The following is a 25,235-nucleotide window of genomic DNA, read 5'->3' as shown; positions in this document are numbered from 1 at the left end:
AAACCCAATAAAACCATATAAGGCTAAACTTCCTATCCAATGTCAGAAGTGTTCATTCATGAAAATGACATAAAAGAGTTAATGGGAGAACTTGATGAGCTCGGACATTGAAGTCCTGCTTCCAGAGATCCAGGGAGGAAACTCTAGAATTTTTTAGCAGTGTCAGAAGAGGAATTAAGAGACAGAGTAAAGAAACGCTGCATAAGCTGTAAATGTTGTGTCAAAAGCGGGCTGCACTGTCACTGAAATAAAGACAAATTTGTTAAATAAGAAAATATATAAAAAAAATAATCACAGAAACACAGCAAGGCGATCGATGACTGCAGTGGCAGGAGGTCATGGTCAAGTCTATGTCACTGATGAAACTGGATGACAAAATTTGTGATGTAACAGTTTGCATGTTTTCTATTGGTGCTGGAGCAGTAAATGGAACTCCTTCATCTACTGCATTATTATATAATATTCAGCATGTTAAAATAATTTTACATGCCATCTCTGACGTGTAGAGCAGCCACCAGCTGTGTCAAGGCATATACATCTAACCTTGAGAACACCAACTGTTGGCTCTGCTTTTCTGCAATCATCACCTGGAGAAAATAGTGATAATCCATCTCTGTGTGTGCATCCTGACTATTTTGCCGCAAAAATGAGTCGTATGCTCTCCTGGACATTTAGCAGGTACATGAGGAATTTATGATATATTTGCTTCGAACTAATAAGATAGGATCCATTATTGAAAAACTTGATTTGAACAGCGTTTTAATTTCTCTTGTCACCAACGACAGGTCATGAAATTAGAATACAAGAAATTTGGTGAGTTCTCCTAAATCACATAAGAGCAAACTTGTTCATACTAACAGATGTTGCATGTGGCCAATTGTCTAACTTCATCCCATGTTGCCTTCACCTACAACTTTTGATCTCCCGGCGGCTCCCACTAATATTTAGAATCTTTTTTGCTTGTGGACAAATTTTCATTGAATAGGACCATTACATTTCTTAATGCTGTTTCATAATTTAAGCATCTCAGTAATTCACAGCTGGCGTTTAAGCAGCAGCTGGGACTATTCATTGAGAAAGAACAGTGTGGAATGTCATAGCTCACCTTGAGGCCCAATGAGCAGAGGAACATCTGGGCAGCTCTTTCTCCACAGCTGGTTAGGTAGCAGCCAAGCAAAGCCTCCACACAGTCAGCAATGCTCTTGTCTGCAATACACTGCTCTGTGTGCAGATCGTAGGAGATTGACTGCTTGCCAAGCTCAACTCCACAGTTCTCCTCCGATGGATTCCAAAAACCCACCACAAAGTCATCCTCGTCTCCGGCCTTGCTGGGGTCCAGGTAGCACATGGCATCCCACGAACTGTAGTCAAACTCTTCGGCTAAGGGCCCGCTGGCTGCCGGCTCAGAGGGGTGGTGGGCTGAGGAGGTATGGAGGGGCTTCTTGGGGGCCTTCCATTCATATGGAGACTCCATTACGGGTGAGGAAGCCGAGGCCACGGTGGGAGATGGAGGGAGAACACTCAAAGAGATCTTCTTTGCAAATGCACCAGATCCCAGCAACATGTTATCAATGAATTTAATGTGTTCCTTGTAGTACTCCAGATCATCTTCCACGTTGCCCTCATTTGGTTCATCCTTCAGCATTACCTCACCGCCTTCATCCACTTCTTCACCCTCCTCATCATTCTCATCATCGTCGTTCCCAGATTGCCCATTGACCAGAAGCTCTTCTTTGGCCTGGATGATTGCCACAAACAGAAAGGAAAGCAGAGATAGAGTAAAAAGAAAACTATATCCCTGTTTAAAACAACCTTTGTAAAGGAGCCAACATGAGTTGTCTGTCATGTGGTTAACATGATGTCTAAAACTCAACCAGATTACCATGTTTTAACAAGCCTATGCTGTATGGCCAAACCACCCATGACTCAGAGGCAAGCTACTATGTATTTGCGGTATGGATGTTACAAAAAGAAACAAAAATCACAGTAAGAAAAACAGGTTAGTATGAATACATTTACTTACTGTAGAATAGACAGGAAGTGTCCATTTAATAATCTACAAGTATGCTTATATCTTTTACTCATATTTGTGTGCAGCTCTTGAACAAGGAGAACTTAAATATTAAAGTCTCTGGATTGTTATAAATGGACCAACAAAAATTAAGTCTGTGCTTGTAGCAGGGTCTTTTATGGAACATTTTAATGTAGGCACTAGAGATAACTATGAGTATCAGGTCAGGTCGAGACATATTTTATTGCATCTGTGGGCTAATGGCTGCTAGACTTAAAACATAATGTGTTGCCAGACAAGGTAGAACTCTGCCCTCTAGTGGTCTGAGTACATCAAAATAATCACAACATCCATGAAAGATATAAATGTATAAATAACTGAACAAAAACAATACTGTATGACCTTTCAGTAAGCTAAGTAAATCTTCAGTAAATATTAAAGCGATAGTTAACCAAAAAATGAAAATTCACTCACCACAATGCCATTTAAGGGATGGATGTTTGAGTTCCAGGGATAAACAGCATTGCAGCCAAATCCAATACAATTGAAGTAACTGGGGGACGACGTCTTCAAATGTGAAGAAAAAAAAATAAACTACAGAAACAAAACATAAAATGCTTCCATACTGCTCCTGTGGTGTCATCATTTACACCATGTTTTTGGTCTAAATACCCTTGGGCGAGAGTGTGTGTGAAGTGTGTGAGGGCTAATAATATGGTGTAAATCACGCCGTTTCGAGTATAATTGAATGTCGGGGCTTACGGACACTTGGATGACACCACAGGAGCAGTATGGAGGCATTTTATGTTTTGTTTTCAGTTTGAAGAAGTGGTCCCCCAGTTACTTCAATTGTATTGGATTTGGCTGCAACACTGTTTACCCCTGAAACTCCAAAAGTGTTTTGTGGACTCAAACACTTCACCCACCCCTCCATCGGCATAGTGGTGAGTAGATAATGAGTACATTTTCATTTATCGGTGAACTATCTCTTTAAGGCCTACCCTTATGCATACCAATTATTAATTAAGGCTAAGAAACATTTACTTATTCTGCAAATGTACAATCCCAGCTCCTATACATGTAGTCACACAGCAGAGACAAGAAGAGGAGATGAACAAAGTGAATACATAAGTTCAGTGAGAAAAAAGCATTCAGCTGCAAGTTTACCAACCCCTAAATCCTGTTTGTCAATGATGCATTTGTCTTGGTTGACCACGTAGCCAGGAGGGAGCCAATTCACAGGGGGGTCAAAGATGGACACCACCATCCTGCTTGGGAGCCCCTTCTTCCTCCCCAGACGATACAGGTTACAGTTGCTCACCTGGATAACAGACAGACGGAAGTACCCATTTAACACCTTTACACACTATCATTAGTAACACAATGTGCTCCTATACTATGTCTACACAAGAGGTGTTAGTACACTACCGTTCAAAAGTTTGGGGTCACTTAGAAATGTCCTTATTTTTCAAAGAAAAGCACTGTTTTTTTCAATGAAGATAACATTAAATTAATCAGAAATACACTCTATACATTGTTAATGTGGTAAATGACTATTCTAGGTGGAAACGTCTGGTTTTTAATGAAATATCTACATAGGTGTATAGAGGCCCATTTCCAGCAACTATCACTCCAGTGTTCTAATGGTACATTGTGTTTGCTAATCGCCTTCGAAGACTAATGGATGATTAGAAAACCCTTGAAAACCCTTGTGCAATTATGTTAGCACAGCTGAAAACTGTTTTGCTGGTGAGATAAGGTATAAAACTGGCCTTCCTTTGAGCTAGTTGAGTATCTGGAGCATCACATTTGTGGGTTCGATTATACTCTCAAAATGGCCAGAAAAAGAGAACTTTCATGTGAAACTCGCCAGTCTATTCTTGTTCTTAGAAATGAAGGCTATTCCATGCGAGAAATTGCAAAGAAACTGAAAATTTCCTACAACGGTGTGTACTACTCCCTTCAGAGAACAGCACAAACGAACAAAGGAGTGGGAGGCCCCGGTGCACAACTCAGCAAGAAGACAAGTATATTAGAGTCTCTAGTTTGAGAAATAGACGCCTCACAGGTCCTCAACTGGCAGCTTCTTTAAATGGTACCCGCAAAACGCCAGTGTCAACGTCTACAGTGAAGAGGCGACTCGGGATGCTGGCCTTCTAGGCAGAGTGGCAAAGAAAAGCCATATCTGAGACTGGCCAATAAAAGAAAAAGATTGATATGGGCAAAAGAACACAGACATTGGACAGAGGAAGATTGGAAAAAAGTGTTATGGACAGACGAATCAAAGTTTGAGGTGTTTGGATCACACAGAAGAACATTTGTGAGACGCAGAACAGGTGAAAAGATGCTGGAAGAGTGCCTGACGCCATCTGTCAAGCATGGTGGAGGTAATGTGATGGTCTGGGGCTGCTTTGGTGCTGGTAAAGTGGGAGATTTGTACAAGGTAAAAGGGATTTTAAATAAGGAAGGCTATCACTCCATTTTGCAACGCCATGCCATACCCTGTGGACAGCGCTTGATTGGAGCCAATTTCCTCCTACAACAGGACAATGACCCAAAGCACACCTCCAAATTATGCAAGAACTATTTAGGGAAGAAGCAGGCAGCTGGTATGCTGTCTGTAATGGAGTGGCCAGCGCAGTCACCAGACCTCAACCCCATTGAGTTGTTGTGGGAGCAGCTTGACCGTATGGTACGCAAGAAGTGCCCATCAAGCCAATCCAACTTGTGGGAGGTGCTTCAGGAAGCGTGGGGTGACATTTCTACAGATTACCTCAACAAATTAACAGCTAGAATGCCAAAGGTCTGCAATGCTGTAATAGCTGCAAATGGAGCATTCTTTGACGAAAGCAAAGTTTGAAGAACAAAATTAATATTTCAAATAAAAATCATTATTTCTAACCTCGTCAATGTCTTGACTATATTTTCTATTCATTTTGCAACTCATTTGATAAATAAAAGTGTGAGTTTTCATGGAAAACACGAAATTGTCTGGGTGACCCCAAACTTTTGAACGGTAGTGTATATCTTCTTCCTTTTGCAGATTGAATTGCAGTGATTGTGCGTTGGAATCTGATTGCTGCAAAAGTGTTCTAACTGATTGCAACAGTGCAGTGAAACTTCTGTTGTTGCTCTGCTAAAATGCTGCTACGCATCCTGCAGACATATGCTCTGCAGATTCTCCATATTTTCTGCGGAAAAAGGTGCATGTGTGAACGTAAACGTCTGAGAGGCTCCGGATTATCTGCAGACTTTCTCCACCTGGCCTCCTAGTATAAAGTCTACAGAAAGTCAGGAGAATTTGATGTGTGAACACAGCGGGTCATCCCCCGCTGGATTCACCACGAGCGAGAGGGGGGTTAAATCGAGCTTCTAACACGCGAGAGACCCAAAAAATAAAACAAACAAAGAAAAGACAGACACTTACAGCAGACGTGTAAGCAGACGTGTAAGCAGATGTATAAGACACCCATGAAGATATTGAGTTTGTGGTGATAAGAGAAAGAAAACCACACGATCTCCGCAGCAGAGTTAATACATCACTTCCTGCCTCTGCCTGCTGCACCCGGACGCTCTACCTCTTGCTTGAATAATGCGGAGGTAATGTTGCTGTTGTGAACGCAGAGAACCTCCAGCTGCGTTGCACATATGTGAAAGGCAAACTCTGGGTAAACTCCGGACCAAATTCTCTGAATTTTACCCGCAGGCCATGTCTGAAAACAGCTATAGCAATAAGAAAGGTGCCTTAATATTTTACCTTGAATAATAGTAAACTCAGATTGCTTTCTAAATAGTAATTGAGAATAGGGTTGGGCTGAAGGACGATGTCCGTCAAAGACAGCCATCACAATGTTCACTGACTGAGGGGTGCAGCCTGCCACACATGGACTATTATTTTAGTGTCTACGTAGAAAAATACAGTGGAAACCGTATATAGTGATCGCTGATATAGCGATCAAGTATTCCACTTGCAGTCTGTATTTTAGGTCTTTTCATACAAGTTTGGACCATAAAAAAGTTTCTTTTTTTTTTCACCATTTTTACCGGATCTGTCTGTAATTTACTTCTCCTCTCTATGTCTATCATTTGCACTGTGCACTGCCAACCGAATTGAAACAAACCGAGCGCGCCCTGCCGTCTCCTCTGGCTCAATACATTGCCCAAGTTTACAAATTCTGTTGTTTTTACCCAGTCTGAGTTTGAAGATGTGTCGCATGACAACTTTTGTGTGTGTGACTGCATGTTTTTGTGTGTGTCTGTGTGCACAAGAGAGGAACAGAGCAAGCAAAGTCAGGACGGGCTGAATTAATGATATTAATGCTATTAAGAAAGATCTTACTCATTGAACAAAAGTATCGATCATTGGTTAACATGTGGTGATCAGTGTGGATATTGTGGTGGACATTTCAAACAAATCAACGTTTAAACTGTAGTGGGTCACTGTGTGTGCCTGCGAATACAGTCATTTGTTAAGAGTGCATGCCTGGTCAAAGTAGCACATCTTTGGCTAAATAATCCAGTGTTTCCAAGTCTGTTTCTGCTACACAGGGCTTACTCTCACCTGGACAAAGGGAGTGGTGCTGTGAGGATTATGTTTTTTTATTTTTCCAGCGCCTTCATTATCATCCAAACCCTCCTACTGCGAAAAAGAGATGAGGGTGGACAAACAACTCTGAGACTGTGGTCAGTAGCACTGGTGCACCGTAGGGGACTGTGCTCTCTCCTGTCTTGTTTACCCTCTACACTTCTGAGTTCCATCCCCACTCATGCCACAGTCAGCAGTACTCAGATAACACTGCGATCGTGGTGTGCATCAGGGACGGAAGGAGAGTAAATGAGTCTGGTGGAGGACTTTGTGAAATGGTGGAGGTCGAACCATCTACAGTTGAACACCTCCAAGTTGAACACCTCCAAGACCAAAGAAATGGTTGTGGACTTCCGGAGGACCAGACCACATCTACAGTCAGTCTCCATAGAGGGGGCTGATGTTGAGGTAGTCGGGACGTACAAATACCTCGGACTGCAGCTGGACGATAGACTGGACTGGTCAGCAAACACAGAGACCCTCCAAAGAAAGGGGCAGAGCCGGCTATATTTCCTGAGGAGGCTCGTCCTTTAACATCCGCAGAAAATTGCTGCTGATATTTTACCAGTCAGTTGCTGCGAGTGCCCTCTTTTAATCATGCTACTAGGCTGCCAGACTGTCACCATTACTGCCTGTTTATCTTTATTTGATTTGATATTTTGTAAATCTCTAGTTTTAATTAAAATTTGTATTCTAGCACTGCTTTCTTTGTATTCCCCTTCTGTTGTCCTGGAGTTTTAATTTTCCCAATCACATAATTAAATGTCCCCCTCTGCCCATCCACTACAAGCAGACAGACAGAGAGAGAAAGAGAGGGGGGGGGGGGGCTATGAAGACCATCATTTACCCCCGAACCCCGACATTCAACGGGTACAACAACAAGCGGAGAAAGCAGAATCGCGGGCTGAGCAGCGCGGAGAAATGCGCGTCCCGTGTGAACAGCCAGGCGGATGCGCGCTTGAGAACGGCGCTGTGCGGCGCGGCGCTTCCGCGTCCGGTGTAAACCTGGCGTAACGAGTGGGGGGGCTCTGTTTGTGCCACTGTTACAGTAGTGCTGAACACTGCGGAAGTCTTCCACACTGCTGGCTGTGTGGCGCTGACACAAATTCCAGCTCACGCATGGGAGAGCGAGCGGTCGCGCCCGAGCAACTGCTGCAGCCTCCCAGTCCCAACGATCCAGACAAATGCCACATGTGAGTGAATCGCGGGCTGACCAGCGGAGAAATGCTCGTCCCGTGTGAACAGCCAGGCGGCTGCACGCTTGGGAACGGCGCTGCGCTGCCTCGCAGCCTCGCTGCGTCCGGTGTAAACCCGGCGTAACGAGTGTGGGGGGGCGGGGGGGATGAGGTGGGGGGTGGGCCAAGGCCATGTAGGGAGACTTCCAGTGTATTGTTACGACACAATACACAGGAAGCTCATTCCAGTCACTCAAGCATGACGTTTCTGACTTAGAGGAACCATAACAAAACGTGCAAGTGTTTTTTTCCCAGAGTTTTTGGGTTGGTAGACATGCCAGATACCCACATTAACCTGTAGAAGCACTAACAAAGTGGAATTTGCATGATATGTCCCCTTTAAATCTGTATATATATATATTTGTTATCAGTACTCAGGCTGAGTTACTTGTGTTACCGTACTCTACTTCTATCACCTCAAATTTTCAATCATCTATACTTACTCATCTGTATTGTCAATATCCCCATTAGCACATAGTTCTTAACAGTGACAGCTTTTTAGTAGTTCTGGTTTTGTGTGCTACTGGATGCCTAAATTTCCCTCTGGCTCAATAAAGTATATATCTGTCTATCTATGTTACATGTACATGTTATGTTCCAAGTACATGTAACAATCATCATTGCATGTACATGAAATTTGAATGGTCCTGTCTACATGTGATACTTTGCAACAAAATGCATGTTTTGTGCGTGCGCTCCAGCACTACTTAGTGGACAGACAAAAAATGTGCAATGCACACATGCAAAAAGACGGCATTTTACATGTTTGCATAGTAACCAGTCGTTGTGACAGTGCACAACTTGCAGCAGCCTGCATCCAGCCTTCAACCCTAACATAAACAGGGGTGTGAGGGCCTGTTCAACACTGCTTAGTGCTTTAATTTTAATTTAATACTGTACAAAGTATACATGTTATTTTATTATTGTATATTTAAGTTATATACATATATAAGTTATGTCAAATTAAGCAAAATTCAGATGATAATCATTATTAATGATAACAATTATTATTATGATCATAATAATAATTAATAATAATGGTCTGCCGTTATTACTGGAGCTCCCAGAAAAGTTTTTTTTACATGATTGTACTTATAATAACTGGTCTGACCATAAATATCTTGAATCTAGGAAACTGACATTTCAATACATGTACATGTTCTGTCGTAGTAGCACCCGGTATCACGTCGTCTTGCGTTTTTTGCTCCTCTGGCAGCATTGTGAACACACAATCATAGAAATGTCATAGGACAAAGTGGACCATCCTTTATGAAAGGAAAGGAGAAAATGCTGCCCAACAATCAGCCTGGCCTCATAGTATAATGTCCATTGAAATCCAGCAGAAGTCAATGTGAGAACACAGCAGAGGATCCCCTGCTGGATTCAACAAGAAAGTGGGGGGATTGATGATGCTTCTAATGCAAGACAGACGCAAAAATAAAAAAATGGCACAGAGCACCGAAGATTTTGTCCATATCTTGCCCATACCCCGTGACATTCTATCGGTGTCAAGGAATTGTGGTCGGGAATGGAGTTTTGGACTTTCCGAATGCACTCTATGTCTCCAAGTACATTAGGTTGTGTATGAATAACTCCACCCCCACTAAAGAGTTCTGCTGCTACCCCAAAAGTAAACCCTGGGTTACCAGCGACCTGAAGGCTCTACTTAATGACAAGAAGAGGGCTTTTAGATCAGCGGACTGAGCAGAACTCAAGCAGGTACAATTCAATTCGATCTTAAGGAGATCAAGGACTCGTACAGGTGGAAACTGGAGGAGAAAGAGATCCCTGGCTTCAACAGGAAACATGGGTGTGCAGGTGAGGGGAATGCACAATGAGCAAACAAGTTAAACCAGTTTTTCAATGGGTTTGACTCGGGCTCGTGCCCACCCGGTGCAGCCCCCCTACTGTTCCTCCAAGTAGCGACTTCAGGACACTCTCACCCTGACCTTCTGGTTAGAGGATGACCGCTCTACCCCCTCAGCCACAGCCGCCCCAATGTGTACTTCCTGAGGAGGCATGGGTCCTTCAATGTCTGCAACAAGATGCTCCAGATGTTCTACGAGTCTGTTGTTGCAAGCACCAACTTCTTTACTGTGGTGTGCTGGGGTGCCAGCATCAAAGCAAAGAACACCAACAGCCTAAATAAACTCATCAGGAAGGCAAACTTGGTTGTCATCCTGGAGAAGATTGCTGAGTAGAGAATGCTGGCAAAACTGCTGGCAATCATGGAGAATGCTGCTCACCTCCTTCATTAAACAGCGGACTAACTTAAGAACAACTTCAGCAACAGACTCATTCAATCCCGCTGTTCAAAGAAACGATACAGGAAATTGTTCCTGCCTGGTGCTATCAGGATATATAATCTATCTGTCTGCCAGATCTGTGGTCACTGAACTGGACTAAACTAAATCGTTCTACCACTTATAACCTGCACTAGACATTCTGCTCTTTCTACTTCTTATCTTCTGCACTAAACACTCCACAATACTTGAATACATCTACTATATCATATGTGATACATGATGTGGTGCACAATATTGATATTATATCCATGTATGATTGTGTGTATGTACTGCCCCTTGTGTATTTTTTACCCTCTATTTTATTGTATTTTGATAAAGTTGGCTGCTATGACAATTAAATTTCCCTCTGAGGATCAATAAAGTGATCTATCTAAAATAAAGCATTACCAAACTTACAATACTGTAAAACATGATATCTAGGTCATGAAGACACGATGTGGCTAAAAACTGTAAATCTGTGAATTTCAATCAATTATAAAAGTCTTTGCACAGTCTGTGGGAATCTTTTCCGTCCACTAATGTAATGACCAACTGAAATTCTTTAATATAGCCAGAATCATTTCAGAAATATTTTAAACACCTTAAAGGTCCATTGTGTAAGATTTAGGTGAAAGGGCACTAATTGAATATAAAATAATCCTAGTGATGTTTTTTCATTTAAAAATTGTACGAATTGTTGTTTTCTTTACCCTAGAATGGGCCCTTTATATTTAAATACTCTATATTAACATCGGGAGCGGGTCCTCTCTACAGAGGCCGCCATGTTTTTTACAGTATTCCAACCTGGACAAACTAAACACCTTTTGAGCTTTTATGACAACTGAAGGCTACCACAGGTTCTCTTTCATGTTTGGAAGCGGAAGGTGAGGCGAAGGGTTTTCAGCTGCAACATGCAACTTCAACACTAGATGTCACTAAATTCTACACATTGAACATTTAAACATAGATGCAGTCGTCCTTAATTTGTCCATAAGTGCAATTTTCATGTCTATCATGATACCCCATGCTGCTATTAATAAGTCACAAAGTCTCACCTTCTTGCTGCGCATGTAACTGAGTCGTCCCTCGTGAGCATCAGGATAGGTACAGAACAGGTATGTGGTAATGGCATGCTTAAGGAAGGAGTCACCCAGCATCTCTAACCGCTCCAGGTTGAAGCCATCACTTGCGTTTGACAGGGTCAAGGCCTGCAGGATGAGGCCGGGGTTGGGCCCCAGACTTTTGGGGGAGACGCCTATCTGGACTCTGTGCTGGGAGTCAGACACAAGGTGAGGAGAAGGTGCTGTGGGAGTGTTGGAAGCCGTGGTTACTCGGCTGCAGACTGAGGTAGCTTTATTTGTGTTTTCAGAAATCCTCCCAGGTCCTTCACTAGACTGGGGAGGACAGGACTTCTTCAAGCTGTGTGAGGGCTGCACAGGAACTGAGGTAGTGGTTTGTTTCGATTCAGGGCTCGGCAGCCCAGGAAAGCTGGGCTGGGAGCATTGGCAGTTGTCATGTTGGAGAAGGTGCTTGTCTTGGTGACTGCTGTTGTCACAGTGTGCGACAAAGGCAGTGCCATTAATTAGGTTGTGGGTACAGGTGGTGTCTTCAGACTCAGGGGCTGCAAGGGCCCCCTGCTCAGGCAGAGAAGAGTGGTAACTATCGGGTTGTGTTAGGCAACTGGGGTCAGGGGTTATTGTCTGTTGGTGCTTACAGTGACCCTTGCTATCCTCACTGCAGGACTCAGGACAGGAGATAAATGTTTTGCTGTCTATGGATCTCTTCCAGCCAAAGTCCAGGTTTGGATACCTGCAACATACAAACAGATTTTGATTATGTTTAGTGCCACCACACTGGAAAGGTATGAAAATACTTTTGATTGACATTTGTCATCTGTAACATCCACCCGGCAAATATCCTCCTAAATTTGTAGAACATGTGAAGGACGTGTAGGCTAAGTTGCCATAAAAAGTTTGTTATTTATCACAATTGACAAAGAACGATACAGGCTGTGCTTGCAGTGTATGAGTAATGTGTGATAGAGAAAGTGTGCACATAGATTTGCTAAATGAATTTGTGTGTGAATTGGTGAAAGGCAATACTGTAACGCTAAGTGCTTTGACTTGTCATCAAGACTAGAAAAGTACTATGTAAATACAGACCATTTAACATTTACCACACATAATTGGTCAACCAACAAATAAGATAATCTATAATAATATAAGTAAAAATGATAAACTCCCTGATTTTGTTATTTGATATTTTTGTGTTAATCTTTAGAAATTACTTTGGGATTTTTATGAAACAATTTAAGTCCTGTAATAATGTATCACTTTGAAAAATATCATTCACTGCAGCCAAAGATGTGGCTACCTTGTCAGGAGGACTATGCGACTATGTTCCTAACAGTTCCCTCGGGTCTTCTACCACAGGCTTGCTAAATATCCCAAAAATGAACTACAAAAAGTTTGGGGAAGCAGCTATCTGTTGTTATGCACCATATATTTGGAACAAACTCCTACCACACATCAGCCAAGCTACCTCTGTTGAAGTGTTAAATTTGTTTTAACCCTCTTTTAAACTAATTAAAAGCAAGATCATAGAAATAGGTCTTGATATTTCTATTATCTTGCTTTTAATAAATGTAAAGAGTTTTAACACCATTGTCTATATTTTATACTTCGTATTATACCTTTTATTAGTTTTATGCTTATAAGTATTTGTTTCATTGCTAACATGTTCTTATAGATCTATATTACTTCATGTCTTAAATTTTCTTGTAAAGCACTTAAGGCTGTATTGTATGTATGAAAGGTGCTCTATAAATAAAAAGTATAAATATTATTACAAGTCATCAGGAGATCATGTATCAACTAGAAAATTCCTCCTGCTAAGAAATTTCGAATGGGAGCCTTGCTTGCTGCCGGCACAACAGAGACTCTTTGTTTGTTTTTTTGGGAAGAGAGACAGACAGACTTGCTTTAAGAGAGAGAGAGAGAGAGAGAGAGAGAGAGAGAGAGAGAGAGAGAGAGACTGGCTGGTTAGAGAGAGAGAGAGAGAGAGAGAGAGAGAGAGAGAGAGAGAGAGAGAGAGAGAGACTTGATCAGTAGGTGGCGCTATCACTATCACTGCATACATCTGTTCAGGTCAGTGTGTGCAATTTGGGACCGATTGCTCAAACTTAATTTTCACACTGACCACTAGGTGGCGCTATCACTATTAGTGTGTATGCAGTGATAGTGATAGCCTTGACTTGATCAGGTGTTGACTCTGATCATGTGACAGAATTTTGGGGTCGATTGCTCAAACTTCATTTTCACACTGACCAGTAGGTGGCGCTATAACGATGAGTCAATATTGAAGTTGAGTGTAACTGGACATGTCAGAAAAAAAAATATATATTTTTGGCTTCAGTGGGTTTTGAACTCACGACCAGTGGATCACTGAGTCAGCGTCTCAACCACTGATCCAATAACATTGTTGTTCAAATCATCAGACAAAGAAAACAACAATGTTAAAGATCCCACTGTCTCCCTTTCCCCCTTTGGCCCCCCTCTTCAGCGTGTGTAATTCACTAACGACGGCACCTGTGTGAGAGAGCCAGGGAGAAATCTGAACGTCGTGAACAAAATGCTCTAATTCAAAATCTATAACTCCTATCTGTGAAATGAAAACACCGTGAGAATCACAAGACTTTGACGAACAAGTAGATATCTATATTATTGGTTAGAGTCAAAAAATGAGGCCGTGCAAGCAATTTAGAAACGTACTTATCATTCCAAAAATGTACTCTGAAATTTAACATTGGATTCAATGGGGCTGATATTTATCTCCACTCTAGCGCTCTCCACAAACAAATGCTTGTTACTCAAAAACTATAAGTCCTATCTGTAAAATGAAAACATTTGCGGGAGGAGAAGCACGCCGAAAATTTACGGAAGAAGAACTAAGAATATTAAGCTACTGGTGCCTACCACTAGGCACCCATAATAAACCCCAAGCACCCACAAAACCTGAAAGAGCTAAACATTTGGTGTTATCAGTTACCTAAAATCACGCACAAGCACAAGCACACACACACACACACACACACACACACTATATCATTAAATGAGAATAACCATTTAACCCAATAAAACATATGAAAATTTGTCTCATGTGGTCGGTCTTGTCAATCAATCAAATTTTCTTGTATAGCCCATATTCACAAATCCCAATGTCATCCCACATTAATGTCTCATCAATACATGTTACTGACTTCTTCACCACAGTCCTTGTGCAGTATCGTTGCCGATTCAGGATCGCGGCTGTGGCCACATCATGAATCGTGATCTCGGATTGTGGTGGCATCTGACTAAATTATGAATACAACAAGATTGCTTGAACGAACCCATTTCATGAATAACCACGGTAAAAGTCCTGACAGCTAGCATTACCATGTGAAATTTAAATGATCATTTAAACCCCGGTTGATTACCAGTGTGTAAAGCGCATGGTAAAAACTGCATCAACCACAGTGAGCAACAATGTCCCATACACAGGTGCGTGGCCACAGCATGCAATATTGATTTGTTATGTGCATGTGTGAAGCTTACTTCGTGTTTGTTTGATATTTATTTTTTGTTTCACAACATGTAAGCACTTGTACTTTAGTATTTACAATTAATGCTACTTCATACTTCTACCCTGATACATTTCAGAGATAATTATTGTATTTTATACTCCGTTACATTTATTTGACAACTTTAGTTTCTTTTTCAAATGAAGATTCCAAACAATAGATAATATAACAAGCTGTTAAAAGTTAAAGACTAAACCAGTGATTTAGAAAAAATGTTGCTTCTGAAAAATAAATTGTTTTATTCAAATATATGAGTTGTTAAAAGCTTTTTCCCTCTGAAGTTCTCAAATGCTTAAATGATCCATCTCACCACAAATCAAAGAGAGAAACAAGCTCTCACAATATATCGGTCTAACAAGTTCTTTTACTTTAAAACTTTAACTACAGTTAACTAGCCTGTATCTGACTGTGTCAGGTGAAGATAAATATATTTATTTCAGCCCAGAGACCTAAACAAAATGGTACAATCCGGATCATGACACTGGATCATTATGGTCACTTTAACCCTGATGTCCTGACTGTGCGCTTCACATTGATGGTGTTTAGTCTAGGTGTCATTGCTGCTCCCTTCATCTCTGAGACATTAGGTTTTGTTTACCATTCATTCTTAAGAAATTTCTCCTTAAAACTTAGGCAGTTTTAAGACACAGACACATTGTAGAGGAGAACACTTCTTTTACAAAAAAAGTCACCCATTACCGGGCGGTGCTAGGAGTTCAGGCTACAGTTATTAGCTCTTACCGGCTTATTGTTGTAGAAGCAGTGGTGAAAGCAAGTGTGTATGGTCTTGTATTCCCAGACAACCCAGAGTTGGGACCAGGACGCAGAGCTGCAGTCCTACACACTTCTCTGCGCTCCCTCTGGATCAGTCACACAACCACAACCCCATAGAGACTCTGTCTGTCCACCGTCCCATTAAATTATTTAAATCAAACATTAACAGAGGGAGAATTCCACACAAAAACCTAATAAAAATTAACACAACCTCTGCAACAACACAACAAACAGACAATTAAATGTGGACCCTTGAACGTAAGATCACTGTCATCGAAGGCTATTTTAGTAAATGAACTAGTCTCAGATCATAATATTGATTTATTGTCCCTCACTGAGACCTGGCTGCATCCTGAAGAATATGTCAGTCTAAATGAATCTACTCCTCCCAGTCATATAAATACACACATTCTCCGAGACTTTGGAGTTGCTGCTATTTTAAACTCCAGTCTATCAATTAATCCTAAACCTTAACTAAACTACAACTCATTTGAAAGTCTGAAATCACAACAGCCAATCACATTTGCTGTAGTTTACCGTGCTCCTGGGGCTTATTCTGAATTTTTAACGGAATTCCCTGAGTTTTTAATCAAACCTAGTCCTAAAAACAGATAATTATTGTCGGTGACTTTAATATTCATGTTGCCAAAATAATGATAGCCTTAGTGTTCATTCATGTGCATAGTGCATCGTGCATAGTGTAGCATTCATTTCAGTATTAGACTCAATTGGTTTCAGTCAGTGTGTACACCAACCCACTCATTGTTGTAACCACACACTTGACCTTGTACTATCATACGGTGTCAAAATTGAACATCTAATTGTACTTCCACGTAACACAATTCTATCAGACCATAATTTAATAACCTTCGATTTCTCATTATCAGACTACATGCCACTAATAAAAAAATCTCCTTTTCCAGATATCTGCCTGATAGTGCTGTAGCTAAATTTAAGGAAGTAATTCCAATTACATTTAACCCCGTATTATCCGTCAATATAACCAACAAATTCTTTAAAAACCCTAGCTCCAGTGAGATTGACCATCTCTTCGATAGCTCTGTAAAGTCATTACGATTAACATTAGACTCCATAACACCTCTTAAAAAGAAGCGTGTAAAACATAGTAAATTAGCTCCCTGGTATAATTCAAACACATGAATTAAAACAAGCGTCAAGAAAACTAGAAAGGAAGTGGCGCTCCAACAACTGTGTTGAAAATGACCTAGCCTGGAAAGATAGTGTTAAAGCATATAAGAAAGCCCTCCACAAAGCAAGAGCTGCCTACTACTCCACATTAATAGAAGAAAATTAAAACAACCCCAGGTTTCTCTTCAGCACTGTAGCCAGGCTGACAGAGAGTCACACCTGCATCGAACCCAGTATTCCTCCATCCTTTTATAGCAATATCTTTATGACCTTCCATAATGATAAAATTCTAATTCTAACGAAATAAAATCTATCATCTCTAGCCCTCAGTTGACACTAATACACCAAGCACCGAAATCTCAGAAACAGCTGAGAATCTTACCAATTATTTAAACAGCTTCTCTCTGACCACCCTTGATCAGCTGACCACAATAATCTCATCTTCTAAACCCACAACTTGCATCTTAGATCCCATTCCTACGAAATTACTTGAAGAAATTCTGCCCCTAATTAATATTACTTTATTATCATTATCATCAGGATATGTACCACAGTCCTTTAAGCTAGCTGTAATCAAACCCCTTCACAAAAAAAACACCCTGGACCTGGATGTTTCAGCCAACTACAGACCGATATCCAACCTCCCCTTCCTGTCTAAAATCATTGAAAAGGTTGTAGCCAATCAGCTGTGTGAGTTTCTCCAGGAAAGTAATGTATATGAAGACTTTCAGTCGGGGTTTAGAGCGAATCACAGCACGGAGACAGCCTTGGCAAAAGTCACTAATGACCTTCTAATAGCTTCAGATCAGGGATTTGTGTCTGTCCTCGTCCTGTTAGATCTTAGTGCAGCATTCAACACTATTGATCATAAATGTTTATTACAGAGACTAGAATAGTTAATTGGCATTAAAGGAACCCCCCTAACAGGTTTAAATCCTATTTTTCAGATTGATTCTAATTTGTGCAAATTAATGAGTCATCTATGCGCACAAAAGTTAACCACAGTGTTCCACAGGGTTCTGTGCTCGGCCCAATTTTATTCTCATTATATATGCTTCCAATAGGAAACATTATCAGGACACACTCTGTAAATTTCCACTGCTATGTGGATGACACCCAGTTATACCTATCAATAAAACCAGAATAGTATAATCAATTAACTAAACTTCAAGCATGTCTCAAGTATACAAAAACCTGGATGTCCCGCAATTTTCTCTTTTTTCCAAATTTTTCCAAGGTTCTAATACTTGGCCCTAAACACCTTAGAGATACATTATCTAATGATATAGCTGCGCTAGATAACATTGCCCTTGCTTCCAATGAAAGTCAGGAATTTGGGAGTGATCTTCGATCCCGATTTGTCCTTTAATTCTCACTTAAAACAAATTTCTAGGACCGCCTTCTTTCACTTACGTAACATCTCAAAAATCCGTCCTGTCTCAAAAAGATGCAGAAAAACTAGTCCACGCCTTTGTTACTTCCAGACTTGATTATTGCAATTCCTTATTATCAGGCTCCAGCAGTAAGTCGTTAAAGACTCTGCAGCTTGTCCAAAATGCTGCAGCACGTGTCCTGACAAGAAACAAGAAAAGAGACCACATATCTCCTGTATTAGCTTCACTACTCTGGCTTCAAGTTAAATCTAGAATATCATTTAAAATTCGCCTTCTCACCATCAAGGCCCTTAATCATATGGCACCATTATACCTCAAAAAGCTGATAGTACCTTATCAACCCACTACAGCACTGCGCTCACAGAGTTCAGGCTTACTTGTCGTCCCTAAAGTCTCTAAAAGTAGAGTAGAAGCCAGAGCTTTCAGCTATCAAGCTCCTCTCCTGTGGAATCATCTCCCACTTTCAGTTCGGGAGGCAGACACCATCTGTACGTTTAAGAGTAGACTTAAAACCTTCCTTTACGATAAAGCTTATAGTTAGAGCTGGTCCAGGCTTGCTCTTAGTTATGCTGCTATAGGTCTAGAATGTCGAGGGACACATGACACACGGAGCTTCTCTTTCCAGCTTCTCCTTCCTCTTCTCCCTCCTTATCACATCAAAGAAATTAATGTCTCATCAATACATGTTACTGACTTGACTTCTTCCCCGGAGTCCCTTTGCCTTATCGTTCGCAGATCCAGGGCTGTGGCTGCAGCCACATCGTGGATTATGATGGTGGATCGCGAATCACAGATTGTGATCGTAATGGCGGATCCTGTATCCTGCTGGCTGATCGTAATAGTAATGGCGGATCCTGCATCATGTTGGCATCTGATGGTGGTGGTGGACCATGATCGAGGTGGACGCTAACCGTGGACTATAATTACAACAAGACTGCTTGATATGTCTACTCAGATACTCTACCATTATTGACAATAATTCCTCAATTCATTTACCTTCCATTATACTACAAACTGTTTTTTGTCTTACTCTTGTCGAGGGTTAAGGGCAGATAATGTCACACCTCGTTAAAGCCCTATGAGACAAATTGTGATTTATGAATATGGGCTATACATATAAAATTAGATTGATTGATCATTGTGCATTTGAATTGTTGACTGCTGAATTGTAAACCAATTGTGAGGCTAGTGAGGGTGCACAACTCTAGTGAGCACACAGTCATCACAGTCACGTCAGACAGGCAGCACCTCCAACCTCCTGTCCCAGTTGCGGTGTTTTTTTCTTCGCTTGTGTGGAGCTGAGTGGTGATGATCAAAGGACTATGCTACCAGTACCACGAGTTTAAAGCTAATTAGCCTAAAAACAAAAACAAATATAGTTAACTTGTGTCTCGCTAATGTACACGCATGAGCTACTAGCTAATGTAATAAGTTGGGGCATAAAGGTTAATGTACTGTACTTAAGGGAAGACACTAGGCTTGAACTAATTAAAATGCAAAACTTTGCATACATTTGCCAATTGGCACTGCAGATGAATAGGATAAAAAAAAAAAAGAACTAAAACATATCACCACAGAACTTCCCCAGTTAATGACTTGCATCAAGTCATGTTTAAATATGCAGATTAGTTAGTTTGGTGAATTTAGGAGAAATCTACAGATGCAAACAGAAGAGGGTAGTAAAACAAACACCATCGAAATGTGTATTTTTGGAAGTTTTCTTTCCATTAGAGTAAAAGAACACATGGAAGCAAAATAGACCAAAATCTTAAAACTGACCAGGGGCTTCATTTATATCCATTGCGTTCGCACAAAATGGGGCCTGAAACGTGCGTACGCCACTTCTCGCGAAAATGTTGAGATTTATAAAAACAAACTTGACGGGAGAATGTGCGCACTTCCACGCAAACTCTGACCCATGCGCACAAACATTTTGGAGACGAGAAAATGACGATGCAGACATGAGATGTTGAACTGAAGCCAGATTATTGATCCACTTCATCATTAACATTAAAACCATCAGCTTTAGTTGTGCTCACGCAACATAACTGTTCCATAAGAACCTTCTATTGAAAAAGATATAAAACAACTTACAGCAAATTACCGTAAGATAATAAAATCGCTGCAGTGAACGTGAATGTGCCATAAGGTGTACAGAGCGCACTGGAGATCACTCACAAAAATAAAGAAAAACTATTCACTTTCGGATCCACTGATGTGAGAAGTAATCGGTCCGATTGCTCTAAATATATAAATACTGTGGTGACACGCGTGCGCAATGCTCTGTGATGGATACACGTGAATGGAAGGATGAGGAGGAAATGAGGGTTTCAGCGATCACATTTTTTGTACCATGACGATGACTGATCAGCTGATATATTCTATAGATCTGTGATCTTGGATCACTGAGCTGAACTGTTTTTTGTGCGCACGTACTAGTATTAGTATGAATCCTACGCACTGTTTTATAAATGAGGTTCCAGTACATGAAAAAAAATGTTTTGCTTGTCGTGTCCTGCCTTTAAAAGTAACCATCATTTTGATTGTAGCCTCCTCATCTAATAACTATTAATTCTACTAGTTGTGTGTGTGCTACTATAAATATAAACTAGAAACTACAGTAGCATAGAAAACATGGTTTCCTTTGTTGTTGCCTGCTCTTGTGATAAACCTAGTGATACTAAAGAAGACCATTGTCTCTGTGTGAACTGTTGAGTATTTAACAATTGTGTGAATGTGAAGGTATTAAAATAAATTGATAAGTAAGTTACTAGTAAGTCTACTATATTTACCTGTTTGTTTAAAAAATGTTTTTTTTTTTATAAATAAATGAGAAGTGCCCTTTTTCTCACTTGAGCCCCTGCCCCCCAAAATGTCTGTGCACGTCCCTGTGTGGCAGCCCTTTATTACTGATGTTAGTTAACTGAATTAGCTGAATGCTAATGCAAGCTAACATTAGCAAACAGACTCGTCTGATAGCAGCAAAGACTAAAGACAGTAAGATAAAGAGGGAGAGGAAAATGAAGAGGGAGAGGAGGAGAGGAAGACAACAGACAGGCAGGGGCAAATTATCTGTAAGGGAGATACGAGGGATAGTTCCTGGAGCAGGAGTAGAAGTGAGGAGGAGGAGACTGTGGCTCGGATCCTAAAAACTGTGCGAGTCTACCACTACAACAGGTGCAATGAAGAGGCAAAAGCAAGACAACTCGCAAAAAGGGAATGACTTTGCATGTGGTGGCCACAGAACAACTGCCCTCTCTTTATCCTTCCTGACTGAGTCTTCTCTAGTTTTGTGTTCTGCTAGTGTCCTTGTCACTACTGGTAGCATTAGGCAGTACCTGCATCACAATCAGGTTGGACAGGTAGTCAAGCTCCTCCAGGATAGTACATCCTGAGTTATTTTTATTTATCTTTATATTAATTAATGTTTCCCCTGGAAATTATGTTTTTGCACTTTGTCCCTTCTGCACTTCTTGGGCTTCCATAGATCCTTCCCTCTGTCCTTCACGTCTTGCATTGCTGAGGGTAAGTTGTGTGGCAAAATGCTGCTGCGCTATTGTATCAATTTCTTTTTAGTTTGATCTGTTTATGTTGTAACATTTATAGCATATAACTGTTTATGTTGTGTTGCCAAGCTGTTTTTATGCTTTGTTTCACTGCTAATATAAGTTTTATAGACATTTAAAAGATCACATTTTGGTGCTATTTTACTTCCGGCAGTCTGGAGCATTTCCCAGAGTGAATGCTGTTGTTTTGCATGTTTAGGAACATAAGTGCATAGAGGAGATCAGAAGCCGGTTAATGTGTTTTAATGTCTTCTGCAGGTATATTTTCTTTTGTTAAATTTATAATTAGTTATTTCTGTTTAGTTACCCACTCCCCTCACACCATTCTATTTTGCCCACTAGGTGTCACTATAATTATTTGCACTGTTAATGTTTTCCTGCTAACTTCAATAGCTCTTATTGTGCTACACAAAATGTCATAAATCATAATGTTTGTGTTTTTAGAAAGAGGGTGAGCTCAGACAGTTCCGTCTTGCATTGCTGATGGAGCAGAAGTGCAGAGAGGAGATCAGAAGACGGTTAATGTGTTTAAATGTCTTCTGCAGGAGGGAAAAAAGCAGGAAAAATAGTCCTTTGAGTCCTCATCCTTCATGCCCTACTCACATATGTTATACGGTCACAAGTAGGTTTGCTGTGTCTCCCAGCACAATCTCACGAGCATGGAGGAGATACCTGCTGGCAACCCGACATATCCTTGGAGGGTCGCACAGACCTCCATGTCATAGCCAACGGTACCCTGACTGTTGTTTGGTAGTGCCATCAAATCCTGAGAGCGATTGTCAGACCTTACGCTGGTGCAGTGGGCCCTGGTATTTATCGGTGTATCCGAAGTCGCCAAGTACTGCCAGGAGCTCACTGATGCCCACATTATGAATTGCCGGGATGAAATTCACGCAAGTTGGATGAGCATGTGATTTACATTTTTTTACTTAGATTTTCAGTGTGGTTTTGAATCCAGACCTCAATTGGTTGATAATGTTTGGTTTCCATTGACCATTTTTTCGTCATATTGTTCTCAACAAATTATACAAAGTGACTCTGATGTGTGATTTAAGTGTTCCCTGAATTTTGTTGAGCAGGGTATATATTTACAGACTACTGGGAGATCATTGCGATATTAGGCCATATTAGAGCGCCTGGGGATGACAACAGGGAGTACTGTTATGAAGCATATCAGCACATTATTTATTGGCAACATGGCACTCTAGACCAGAGAAACCGTCTTGTCATCCCCGGCTGCTATGTTTTGGATCTTGTCCCTGATCCTATAAACAAGGACAGTACAGAGTTTCCTTCCAGGCCCTCCTTCATACAGTAACAATTCACACACCTCCATATGCATCAAACATGTGATTATAATGGGGGGCAATTATTATTTCTGTTGTAAATGTATTTTTATTACTATTTGTTATTTTTTATGAATATATTCATATTGCCCATTATTTATATTTGTTCAAATGAGTTTACACTGGAATGAAAAGTGCAATAAGAAAACTATTTAACAGATTTGTTGTATTTATTTATTATATACATAAACTGATTTGTTTACACAGGTTGGTGTCCCCGAGAGGCACCATGATTCTGCTGTGCTTTTCAAGAACGAATCGTGACCTTCCATCTGGATCATTCCACATTCCTGTTGAAAACACTTGCATTACTCATTAATATAATAAAGCAATTTCACATATTTATTCATGTGAAACTGGCACTACTTGTAAAAGGGTTTATATGACACAAAAAAAGATAAACTTATTTACCTAGACGTCTCCTGACTTGTGTCTGCAGCAATTGTGTTGTGGATGGTGCAATTATGGGGGGGTACCAATTCTAGTTCTCTGGGGTCATCTGGATGAAGGCTCCTACTTTGAGGCATCCCGAATCCACTTGTGACTCTGAGATTCAGATCTCTTGCTCGCAGCCCTTAGATGTATGCATAGTATTATTTTTTATTTCGGGGCACTGACACTATCTTTTGGCCTTCTGAAGCTGAAATCACAATTTTGAACCATTCAATATCTGATATACGTGATATATGTTAACTACTTTGAACAGTGATTGTGCATTTAAATAATGCACTTAGTTGTTGAGTCTTATGTTCTCACACTGTTTGTCGTTCACTGTTGAAAAAAGGCATGGTATTCATATATAATTAAAGTTTGTATCCAGGCTGGATGTTTCAATGGAAACAAACAGACAAGTTGTTTTGCCTTCATTGGACTTGATGTATCAGGGTCTGTCTGGTAGCTGTAAAAGAACAGTAAGAAAATAAGTGCTACATGACACAGTGGTGTACTCTTACATACTGAAGTGGTGGGAAGTTCACGAAACAAAACAAATACAAATAAATAAACTAGGATGTCTCAACAATCACAACTATGATCTTTGGCATGAATGCATAACAATATGGATCTATCTGGAACAATGTAAATGTTACTATACTAGCAACGAACTGAATAAAAACATTGTATTTCTGGTAAGTAATAAAACTGATCTATCAAACAACAAATTGAATTTACATTGATTGGGTTAATTACCTGTTCAGCAGAAAACTGCAGACTTCAGTGTCAGTCTGAAAGCCTCTCAGCAGAGATTTCAATCCTGGAGAAAACCGTATGGTTTATCCTAATTTCTGTCATCATGACGCGATTCATTTCACCTCGTCGCGTGTTCGCTTCTTTGCCGACGTCTGTACATGCAAGTATTATCCGTCATTTAACGTAAGGTCTTTTGGCACACTTTCTACAAGCTTTTAATAACTACCTACTTGTTCCGACGACTTCTTCTATGTTATTTACGGGCACGGTTCTTCTTCATCTATTGAATTCGTGCTGCTTCATTTGTATATTGCGAGACGCAACCTCTAAACGGTATGTCTGCCCCGGGCATCTGTAGCAATATGGCGATGTAACATGGCGATGTCTGTGGGACAGAGACCCGGGGTACATGTAGAAATTTTATAATATACAAGGCTCATTCTACTGTAACAAAAACACTCTAGTTACTATAACTAAGATATGAGAATTATATCCCATTTTTGCAAAGAGAGCCTTAAAAATTCTACACAGTGTCCCTTTATTAAACAAGTATTGTGCAGTGTTTGTAGCAGGGACCTGAAGTCAGGTGGGAGGGTCTGGGCTCCCACTCCAGCTTCACTGGCTGTCTGGGCTCTGAGCTCCTCAGCAGTCAGGAGGCAGTGGAGGCGGTAGAGAATGCTCGGCAGACACACTGCTTTCCTCCACAGGGAGGCAGGGATAGGGTGGATGGCACACAGCTCTGGAACCAGGATCTGATTAACAAAACATTCCTGTTAGATTGGACAAGGTGAACTTAAACTAATCAACCAATCACAGAGACACAAATTTATTGGAAAGGAAAACCTGAAATATTACACTGACATGTTTTCAGACACTTTGCTATGACAGTAGAACTTTAGCTTAGATTCTTCCCATTTCTGTTGATCATCTGAGAGGTTTCTATACTGATGTATTGGAAAGAAACACACCAACCGTCTGTATAGCATCTCATAGCTGACACTGTCAGAAAAATGAAGACATGAGGTTGAAAGAGCTGCCTGCAGAGCTAAGACACAGATGCACAAATTTGCAAAAGACTTAA

The 25,235-nt window shown here is 40.7% G+C and overlaps 1 protein-coding gene across 5 annotated transcripts in view; it reads right to left on the bottom strand.

The window, feature by feature from the left end:
- Nucleotides 1-25,235, bottom strand: part of dicer1 (dicer 1, ribonuclease type III) — an 89,524-nt gene that overhangs the window by 17,868 nt on the left and 46,421 nt on the right. Inside the window, exons 20-23 of one of the 5 annotated variants that reach the window (XM_035168402.2) lie at nucleotides 24,731-24,906; nucleotides 11,172-11,925; nucleotides 3,183-3,332; nucleotides 1,106-1,738 (exon numbers count right to left, since the gene is read on the bottom strand). In XM_035168402.2, the coding sequence (XP_035024293.1) occupies nucleotides 1,106-1,738; nucleotides 3,183-3,332; nucleotides 11,172-11,925; nucleotides 24,731-24,906 (1,713 nt within the window). Of the gene's footprint in view, nucleotides 1-1,105; nucleotides 1,739-3,182; nucleotides 3,333-11,171; nucleotides 11,926-20,266; nucleotides 24,540-24,730; nucleotides 24,907-25,235 lie in introns of those variants that run through there. The other 4 variants (XR_007033011.1, XR_007033010.1, XM_047341743.1 and 1 more) reach the window with 4 other exon arrangements.

The sequence above is a fragment of the Hippoglossus stenolepis genome, chromosome 10 (genome assembly GCF_022539355.2).
Source record: "Hippoglossus stenolepis isolate QCI-W04-F060 chromosome 10, HSTE1.2, whole genome shotgun sequence".
Lineage (NCBI taxonomy): Eukaryota > Metazoa > Chordata > Actinopteri > Pleuronectiformes > Pleuronectidae > Hippoglossus > Hippoglossus stenolepis.
This window is presented reverse-complemented; position numbering and strand designations above follow the sequence as displayed.